Source organism: Physella acuta, unplaced genomic scaffold (assembly GCF_028476545.2).
Source record: "Physella acuta isolate Inbredline_101_S28 unplaced genomic scaffold, ASM2847654v3 ptg000350l, whole genome shotgun sequence".
Classification (NCBI taxonomy): domain Eukaryota; kingdom Metazoa; phylum Mollusca; class Gastropoda; family Physidae; genus Physella; species Physella acuta.
In genome coordinates, this window is record NW_026731869.1 from 322501 (window position 1) to 333284 (window position 10784).

General features: G+C 36.1%; 1 protein-coding gene and 1 long non-coding RNA gene across 2 annotated transcripts in view; one reads left to right on the forward strand and one right to left on the reverse strand.

Annotated features, from left to right (window-relative positions):
• LOC131941147 (UDP-N-acetylglucosamine transporter-like) overlaps window positions 1-10461 on the forward strand; it is a 12124-nt gene extending 1663 nt beyond the window's left edge. Inside the window, exons 2-4 of the mRNA XM_059300157.1 lie at window positions 2031-2233; window positions 8768-8923; window positions 9774-10461. Of these exons, the coding sequence (XP_059156140.1) occupies window positions 2031-2233; window positions 8768-8923; window positions 9774-10427 (1013 nt within the window). The 3' untranslated portion in view covers window positions 10428-10461. The remainder of the gene's footprint in view (window positions 1-2030; window positions 2234-8767; window positions 8924-9773) is intronic.
• LOC131941164 (uncharacterized) lies at window positions 6451-7865 on the reverse strand. The gene is made up of 3 exons (XR_009386619.1): window positions 7272-7865; window positions 6780-6966; window positions 6451-6592 (listed from the first exon to the last, which is right to left on the reverse strand). It is a non-coding gene; the product is annotated as an uncharacterized LOC131941164 (long non-coding RNA).
• Window positions 10462-10784: the final 323 nt, after the last annotated feature.

The following is a 10784-nucleotide window of genomic DNA, read 5'->3' on the forward strand; positions in this document are numbered from 1 at the left end:
TTAACTCACTTCCTCGTCAGTCTGTCTAGACGGAAACGCAGGAGTGAAAATTCGGACAGTTCTACTTGACCGATACGATTTACAGTTGGCACGTGGGTCAAGACATGAAGACAATGCAATCTGAAACTAAATTTGACTTAATTGGATGCCTAATTAATTTTTTATGAATTAATAAAAATTTGGACCGAATTAGTAGGCATGTCTAGTCAACCACACCACACGCGTCATCACCTTCAATAGCTTCAATGGCTGCGTTCAAAAACCATTGCGCGCCTACTGAACGTGATGTTCAGTAGGCGCGCAATGGTTTTTAGTCATGTAACTCTATTGTAAATAAAACATGTAAAGTACTGAAAAAAAATTCATAAAAAACGTTTTAATAACAAGCTTTTATGTAATAATGCACTAAAAAGTAGAAAATAAATTATAGACTACTATTTAAATAACTATAAAGAAAAGCGTGGGTGTCTTCCTTAACATTAGTAAAGGTATCCAATAGATACTAAAGTGACCCACGCTTTTTTTATAGTTATTTAAATAGTAGTCTATAATTTATTTTCTACTTTTTAGTGCATTATTACATAAAAGCTTGTTATTAAAACGTTTTTTATGAATTTTTTTTAATGTGTACATTCATATTACATGGATGGCAAGCTAACATTAAGTGCTTGTAAGCACACACTGGATATTAAACAAAATATGACCTTTGAATTAAGCAAGGGGAGTTACAATGATTGCATGGTTGCTCAAGTGGGTTTGAATAGGGAACACTATAATACAGTTAGGCCAAAGCCAATGAACCGACTCGACTAAATGATGGGTGTGTCATACACTTGCTTAAATTATATAAGCCCGTGTATCATTTTCCCAAAACGATGTTTGCCCGAGTAGGATAACTGATCGAATCGGACAATAACTTGTCTGAAAGACAGTGCAACTTGAGAAATTTAGCCTATTCGTTAGACATACTCTACTTCAATGATATTATTACATTTAAACCATTTTTAAATAAATACTGTTGCAACAATTTCGAGAAAAAAATTATGTGGGTGTTATTACTTATGATTTATAAACTGGACAACGCAATTACGAATACTCTACTATAATCAAATTTACCACAATTTGTAAACACTTTAAAAAAAATATTTATGCAACCATTTCCAGGAGAAATTATGTGGGTGTTATAACTTATGATTTATAAACTTGACAATACAATTACGACGACAGATAATCTAGTTGAAAATAATATAATTTTAAGCGAAGAATTTTTTTTTGCTGAATGTGTATGCACATTGTACATGAAGAGATCAGGCGATTATTTATTCTGTGAAATTCTAATGTATTATAACTTGATTTGATCACTTTTATATTTTATTTTCAATTCATGATCAAGGCGACCCTTTTTTTATCTATATTATGTGGTAAATGCTTGGTCAACTATCGGTAGATATCCATTCAAATGATAGTTGTGGAGCAGGGGGACAGGCGTGTGTGTGGGGAGGGGGGGGGGGGGGTATGACGATCACACAACACTTAAAAAAGTAATTTTCTTTCAAATGAGTTTTAAAACGAATTAAACCATTTTATGTTTTTTTTGTTGTTGTTTTTTTCTTGAAGGAAAATGAATACTTTTTAAAATTTATTTCTCGAGTAGGGCCTACATTTATTGTTTGTGTTTGCTTTTGTTCAGTTTAGTAAAATGGTTTGTTGATAAGGTAGAATATAAGCAAATGTGTCTTTAAAATATAGAGACATTACTCTTTTAGCTTCGTGATTCATCTGATGTGGTTATAAAAGTGAAGCGAACATCTTCCTTTTTAGACCTAAACATCAAAAAGACAAATGAAGTAGAGTTCACATGTTTCTTTCCCTCGGCATTTTTAAGAATGGTATGGTCAGCACTATACCCATCCGCCTTTACTTTCCCCAATGTGATTCAGGTGCACTTCAGAGGTCGGTGGACTCAAAATGGACACACAATTAAAAAAAACAACATGTTTTGAAAATGTGCATATCTGTAATTATTCCAGACCTTGAGCAACCAGTTCCACTAGACACATCCACCTACCTAAAGTACATCAGTCTGGTTCTGCTGACCGTACAAAATGCTTTGCTCATCCTTGTCATGCGCTACGTGCGTACACGTGAGGGGGACATGTTCCTGTCAACATCTGCTGTCATCATGGCGGAGGTCTTTAAGTTCACTACATCACTCGTTGTCATACTCATTGAGGTAATTACGTCCCTTGTTGTCATACTCATGGGAGTAATTACTTCCCTTGATGTCATACTCATAGAGGTAATTACGTCCCTTTTTGTCATACTCATGTAGGTAATTACTTCCCTTGATGTCATTCTCATTAAAGTTAAGTACCTCCCTTTTTTTTATTCGCATTGTCATTATAATACATGAATTATAATACGTGTATGGTATGTTAGAAAGTTGTTCGCTTAAGGCTAGGAGCTACAGGGAAAACACTTTTTTGTTATTAGCCAAGCAAATTCACTGAAACTTTACCCATATAATGTATGCTCAATGGGATTTTTAAAAATGGTGTCCAAAAAGAAAAATATTTTTGGTTGCCATGGTTACGTCCGCCATATTGGATTTTTGTTTATCATTTTCAAAATGCTAAGGCTCAGCAACCACTAGAGGTAAACACACAGAAATGCAAGCATTTTGTAGAGTGATGTTAGCCTAAAACTTTCTGTAAAGTACTTTTTAAGAAAAGGGTTATAAAAAATTATTTTTAATTTTTAAATCCTAGACTGTTAAAAAAAGCTGAAATTTGCTCAAATTCAACATATTTCAGTCCATAAAATCTAAAGTAAGAAAAATCTTTAAAAAATGCTTTATAGAAGTTGTTTATATATGTTAGAAGAATAATCAGGCTAAGTTTCATTACAATACATGCAGAACTAACAGAGGAGTAGGGATTTGAAGAGTGAATTTTAACGTTTTGAGAAAAACGCAAAAAACTAAAGAAAAATGAAAAATTTCATTCATAGCCTAACAAATACTAACAAAATTTGGTTTTAATTTATGCAGGTTTATTTAACATATAAACATGCAATGAAGTATTAAACTTGCAAGTACATTTTAAATAATAAAGTAAAAAAATTGTCGTACAAAGATAACGCGTCAAATACGTAAAGGTAAAAAACATTTTTATTTTCTTAAAATAAACTGTTTCAAAAAATGGGCTGAACCACACCTAACAGTTCTATTTTGTTAAGCATATTCACATTTCATTTTGGCAACTGCTACTTTTTACTGCCATCTAGCATTTTCTTTTTCCAGATTAGTCATCCGGCAAAATGTTTCAATGGGTTTTTTTTTAAATCCTTGCTACCATTATAACTACAGAGAGAAACAAAGACAGCTCGGACCAGGGGAAAAATGGATCTCCCGATGGAGAATTTATGAAGCCGGGTGGTGAAAGCCAATATGTATTGGAAACCACCAGGTCGACCACCATTATTTCCACTAGGACCACCATCAATATTGGAGCTTGGAATGTCCGCACGATGTACGAAGCTGGAAAAGCAACCCAAGTAGCAGCAGAAATGAGACGCTATAAAATAGCTATCCTGGGTGTCAGCGAATCAAGGTGGACTGGCTCAGGACAAAAAAGGCTGATATCAGGAGAGCTACTGCTGTACTCAGGTCATGAGGATGAAAATGCACCACATACTCAAGGAGTTGCACTCATGCTATCAAACCAAGCACAAAGGGCTCTCATCGGATGGGAGGCACACTGCCCGCGGATCATAACAGCCACCTTTAAAACTAAAATAAGACGAATAAACATGGACATAATACAGGCCTACGCCCCAACAAATGACAGCAAAGAGGAGGACAAAGACGAATTCTACAACAGGCTAATGACCATTATCCAGAACCGCCCAAGAAGAAACATCCTTATACTCATGGGCGACTTCAATGCTAAGATTGGAAGCGACAACAGAGGATATGAAGAATGTATGGGACAGCAGGGTTTAGGTGAGATGAACGAAAACGGAGAAAGATTTGCTGACTTGTGTGCCACAAATAATTTAGTCATTGGCGGTAGTCTCTTTCATCATAAAAGGATACATAAAGCTACTTGGGTATCACCCGACCTATCTACAGAAAACCAGATAGACCATATATGTATCATAAAAAAGTTCAGGAGATCACTTCAGGATGTACGCGTCAAGAGAGGAGCTGATGTTGCTTCAGACCATCACCTACTGGTAGCTAAAGTAAAACTCAAGCTGAAGAAAAACATGTTGGAAAACAAAAGGAAATACAGGTACAACACAGGCCTGCTAAAGGACCCATCTAAACTCAACGAATTTAAACTTCATATGTCCAATAGGTTCCAGGTACTACAAGAACTAATAGAAGAAGAGACGATAGAGGAAACATGGGAAAAAACTAAAAGTATATTAACATCAACATGCGAAGAAGTGCTAGGCCCTATCAAAAGACAAGCGAAGGAATGGATATCAGCAGATACCATGAAAATTATTGAAGAGAGAAAAAGAAAGAAGGCAACATTAAACAACAGCCGCACACGGGCTACGAAATTAAAAGCACTGGAAGAATACACCGAAACGAACAAAAATGTAAAGAAACACATAAGGAAAGACAAACGGAGCTATTTGGAACTGCTGGCAAGAGAAGCGGAAGAAGCACTGTACCATGGTAATATTAGGGACGTGTACAATACAATTAAGAAGATATCTGGTAAGTACAGTAAGCCAGAGAGGCCAGTGAAAACCAAAGATGGAAAGACAATACCTGATGCGGAAGGACAGATGAAGAGATGGGTAGAACATTTTGAAGAACTACTGAATAGACCAACACCAGAGTGCACGCAAGACATACCACCAGCTGAAAGTGACCTCCCTATAGACTGCAACCCACCTTCAAAAGAAGAGATACATAGAGCTATAAAGCAGCTGAAAAATTGGAAGGCTCCAGGAATAGATGGTATACCGGCAGAAGCACTGACAGCAGATATAGAAACTAGCACCACACTACTATACACACTCTTCAAGAAAATCTGGGAAGATGAACAAATACCAGAGGAGTGGAAGGAGGGACTACTCATAAAGCTTCCAAAGAAAGGCGATCTTAGTGCATGCTCTAACTATAGAGGGATAACACTTTTGTCCATCCCAGGCAAAGTCTTCAACAGAATATTATTAAACAGAATGAAGGAAGCCATAGATCCCCAGCTTCGAGATCAACAGGCGGGCTTTAGGAAGGAAAGGTCATGCATAGACCAAATTGCTACCCTGCGCATCATCATTGAACAGACCCAAGAGTGGAACTCATCTCTCTATATTAATTTCATAGACTATGAGAAGGCCTTTGATAGCCTGGATAGGCAGTCAATGTGGAAATTGTTGAGACACTACGGGGTGCCACAGAAAATAGTCAACATTATTATGTCTTCATATGAAGGTCTCAAATGTAGAGTAGTGCATGGCCAACAGACTACAGAGGCCTTCCCAGTACGGACCGGAGTAAGGCAGGGTTGCCTACTTTCACCATTCCTGTTCCTACTGGCCATAGACTGGGTTATGAAGATGTCAACAGAGAAAACGCGAAACGGTATACAGTGGACATTGTGGAGCCAGCTGGATGACCTGGACTTTGCTGACGACCTGGCCCTTCTTTCTCACACACAACAGCAAATGCAGGATAAAACCAACAGGGTTGCAAATTTTTCTACAAGCCTGGGTCTGAACATCCACAGAGGGAAAAGTAAAGTTCTCAAAGTCAATGCATCAAACAACAACCCTATAACACTGGCAGAAGAAGCCCTAGAAGAAGTGGATAGATTCACCTACCTTGGAAGTATTGTTGATAAGCAGGGTGGGACAGAAGCAGACATAAAAATAAGGACGGGTAAGGCAAGAGCAGTCTTCAACCAACTAAAAAATGTTTGGGGTTCGGGAGATTTAACCCTTAGAATAAAAATCCGGATCTTCAACACACTCGTAAAACCTGTTTTACTCTATGGAGCTGAGACATGGAGAATAACTGCTATAAATAAGAAGAAAATACAATCATTTATAAACGCATGTCTCAGAAAGATCCTGCGAATTCGCTGGCCTAAAACCATCAGAAATGATGTTCTATGGCAACGGACAAATCAACTGCCAGTGGAAGTAGAGATCCTCCAGAGAAAATGGAAATGGATTGGCCACACACTCAGGAAGCCTGTATCCAGCATAACAAGACAGGCCCTCACCTGGAATCCACAAGGCAGGAGGAAGAGAGGCAGACCAAGAAAGACCTGGAGACGTGACCTGGAAGAAGACACCAAGAAGATTGGATACACCTGGGGACAGTTGGAGAGACTAGCCCTGGACAGAGACGTCTGGAAAGCTCTTGTCAGCGGCCTATGTCCCAGTAGGGACGACAGGCAAACATGACATGACATGACCATTATAACTATAATAATTGATTTATTCATATCTTCAGCTCTTTTTATCTCTTCCTGTTAATACTTGTGCACTGACCAAAATAAATGCTCTTTTTCTAAGTTATTGTCTGGTTTCATACTGCTTGGCTCTCTCTTGGCAAAGGTCAATTCTATAAAGGAAAGTAGAACATCAAGTTATTTCAGTGGACAAAAAAAACCACACTTTACCACAAACACATTTTGCATTGAATATTTATTGAATCCTAAACTAAGTTGCAAAATCATTGTAAGTTATAAGCTATAAATAAATTTTACAACTGTTTTGGGTCCAGAACAAGATTTTGAAAAGCGGTTTACCGTCACTCGGATAGATGATTTTCCTTTTTGCAGTATTTAAAAGTTGCCATATTCTTTCACTGAGTTCACTTGGTCACTAGCTCTTCAATCATTTTCTCCAGATATTGTTATGTGAAACAAAATTATGTGTAGGGAAAGTTACCTTGAACCAGGACAACTTGCAGGGTTTTCAACACACACTGTAGGCCTAAATCATAGGGGAAATGAATTTATTAATAAAATATACAAATGTAAAAAGAAAAGTAATCATAAAACTATAATGATATATTGTATGAATATAAGATTAGGAGAATCACTGAATAGAATTTGATTCATTAGTTTGAGGAGATAAAAATCTTTTGAACTAGATCTAGATCTAGCTAGTATCTGAACCACTAATGAGTCTAATGACAAACAGGTCTACTAACCTAAATAAGATGTTAAAAAAAAAATATGTAGGTCTACTAATTAATCTTTAAATTCAAATAGTTTAATGGATATTGAAATACTCACTGCTTGATGTCCGTGCATCTATTCCTTGTAAACAAAATTAAGGCTGTAGTTGTCATAATCAGATGTAGACTGTAAAACACATGAGCCTAGTTTGTTGTGTACTCTGTTATCCTTGTTAGGCATTAGGACACTTGTAACATGTTTAGGCCAACTTCACCCGGGGATTACTTAAGTTATTACCAAAATCGTTCTATCTGATAAGTCTGTTTTGGGTTCGATCACAGGGTGATAGTGTATTTCTTGCTGTGTAATAACTTACTACACACACACGTAAAACACTGCTTACTCTTCTCGTAGGCTTGTGTAGACTAAATCTAGTAGCAGTGAATCAACAAAGAATGGTGGCTGGTATAAAATCACGATACTTCTAAACAGTTTAAACATTATTAAACCGACAAAAACATTTGATACGATGAGATTTGTCTAAAAAGTTTGTAAACAGCTGATTGAATATCCACAACAAGAATGAGTGCATCACTAGGCACGCCGGAAGCGATAAACTAGCTAGCGAATCGAAAATTTTAACACTGATAATGCCGAGTCCGCCAGCCAATAGAATTTTACCTTGCTTCCGGGGTAAGGCCGAGTAGGTAAATTTGGTATATGTAGGTCAAACTCTTTAAAAAGTGTGTTTCATTTGAACATTCGAAATTAAATGGAATATTTTCATTGGTTGACAAATTTACCTTGTCGTTATAGACAAGAAAAGGAGCTTTCCGGCAATACTAAACACGCGGTAGCTATTTTTAGTTATCTGTATGTTTTATAGTAGTAAACTTTGGCAATTTTCGCAGTGTTTTTGAAAAATTAGACAAAACATGCATATACATGCCTCACAAAAAAATTAATTTAAAATAAAAATAAGCATTTTCCAACAATATGTTATGTGGTTTTGTATTCAGAAATGGATATACTTTAATAATTAGGTCAAAACTGAAATTTGACATCTGACACCCAATACACTTAAATCGGGTGCCGCACACAGCCTTAAAAAGTGGGGAGTTTGTATTTTGTATCTGCTACAATTTGTTTGATTTTAAAAGCTCGGCTTCATGTATTTTCAAAGTCACTCTCCGAAAATTACAATTTAGTACATTTTTTATACAATGCAATTCAATCCTCTTGTTTTATTTCTACTTAGAACACACCAACAATACATTCTTTTTTTTTTTAAAGTTATTTATATTATGATTTTTAACACTGGTGAGTTCAGTTCTAATTCAGTCACGGCTAAATTTAAATGTAAACTGGAATAACTAATTGTAAATTATGTAAAATATTTGGTTTAACGAACGGAATTTGCGTCATTTAAAGATATCAACGGCTCTCTTTCTTCCCATCTTTCTTGGCCTCTCTATTCGTCCTTTCCACTCTCGTAATCTCTGAATATAGCATTAACAGCTTGAGTAATCATATCAAGCGTTTATTTAATCCTACATGACTAATATGTAATATATGTGAAGACGCTGAATTGATTTCTTGTTTTGTTTCATCAGACTGGGGGTATACAAGCATGGCTGAAGTTGCTTTATGAAGATATTATCTTAGAGCCAATAGATTGTCTCAAAGTGTCAATACCATCTATCATCTTTGTTCTACAAAACAATTTGGTCTATGTTGCCATCTCTAATTTAGATGCAGCCACGTTTCAGGTACTTAATTGTTCTAACTTCAATTTATTTTATTTATTTTTATTCAATAACGGTAACAACAGTAGGAACTGAGGCCTTTTTTTTCACATTTGCCGTTTAAAAAATTGTAATAACAGCATTTAATAAACCGGGAGTGATCTCCCCTAAACTTTCTCGAATATTCTATTATAAAACAACAAGGGATGGGAACACCATTTTAAATAGGCCTACTTAAAGTTTTTAAAATAGAATAACATCTCGTAGAAGAAAGAATTGCACACCAAGGGAACGTCTAATGAAATGTGCATAATAGTGCGCAATATTATTAGTACTTTATAAATTTACATGCGTTTTTTGAGAAATCGGAAATAGTACTTCCGGTCAACGGAAATTACTCAAAATTTAATAAAAGGTAGAGAATTAGATATTTTACTTACATGTGAAATTTCATGTAGCCTATCTATCTGAAATAATACTCAAGTTATAGGCTTTTGAAAAATTCAAAGTAGAAAAAGTACCACTTCCGGTTATCGGAAATCGCCCAAAAGTTGATACGGATTTTGATAAAATACTTATATATGAAATTTCATCAACCTAGCTGTAATGGTACTCAAGTTATCGTGTTTACACACAGACAGACAGACAGACACACACACACACACAGACATACAGACAAGATTTCAAAATTATGTTTTTCCGTATCAAAAAGTAAAAAAGCAATAGAGTAGTAAAGACACAGCAGTAACATAGCACTAACAAGTCAATGTACATCTTTAAGTTAACATTTCCGGCTTTTTAACACCCCAAATGTAAGTCTTTTTTTTTAATCTCTTGTTCTTTATTATACACTATACAAGTTTTTCTACTTCAGGTGTCTTATCAACTGAAAATTCTGACCACCGCCATTTTCTCAGTTCTAATGTTAAAAAAAGTGCTGAGCAAATTACAGTGGGCTTCACTGGTCATTCTCTTTGTGGGCGTGGCCATTGTCCAGATGCAGCCGGAGAACAGCAAGAAAACAGCAACAGCCACAGAACAAAGTCAAATCAAAGGACTCATCGCTGTCGTTGTCTCGTCTTTCATGTCCGGGTTCGCTAGCGTTTACTTCGAAAAAATTCTCAAAGGATCTCGGCAATCTGTTTGGATACGTAATGTTCAACTGGGAGTATTAGGGTCTATTATGGGAGTCATTACCATGTTTGTTAATGACGGCGAAAAATTGCTACAGAATGGATTTTTTCATGGCTACGATTCTGTAGTCTGGTTTGTTATATGTTTGAATTCCTTAGGAGGACTTTTGATAGCTGTTGTAGTTAAGTACGCTGATAACATTCTCAAAGGTTTCGCGACATCCGGAGCCATTATATGCTCGTGCGTGGCGTCAATTTATTTCTTTCACTTCCAGCTTTCTATCGAGTTTACTTTTGGCGCTGGCCATGTTATATTAGCGTGTTATATTTATAGTAAGTTTGTACCTGAAACCTTACCTGTGCTGCCCACAACTAGCACAACTGCCGGAAGCTAGACGGATGCCGGACAAGGAATCTCTAAGTGCCGTGTACGTGAATTACGACACAATAAACTTAGATCGTGTTGACTGGTGCTAATTTTTAGATATGCGAGTGTAACAAGTGATAATTTTAAAAGGACAATTTTTTTGGGTATCCTTCGCGAGATGAAGAGAAGCAATTGCTTGTAGATCAGTGCCATATTCTAGCCATAATATTGTATTCAAAGAGTTGCTGCAGATTGTTTAGTTTTAAAACAATTTAATTTTTTTCGGTGGTTTTTGTTTTTGCTTTTTGTCAACTATTATGATTTTGAGTAGTGCAAATATTTGTCTTTTATCATGGACTGCATTTTACAGGCTACTTATAGATTC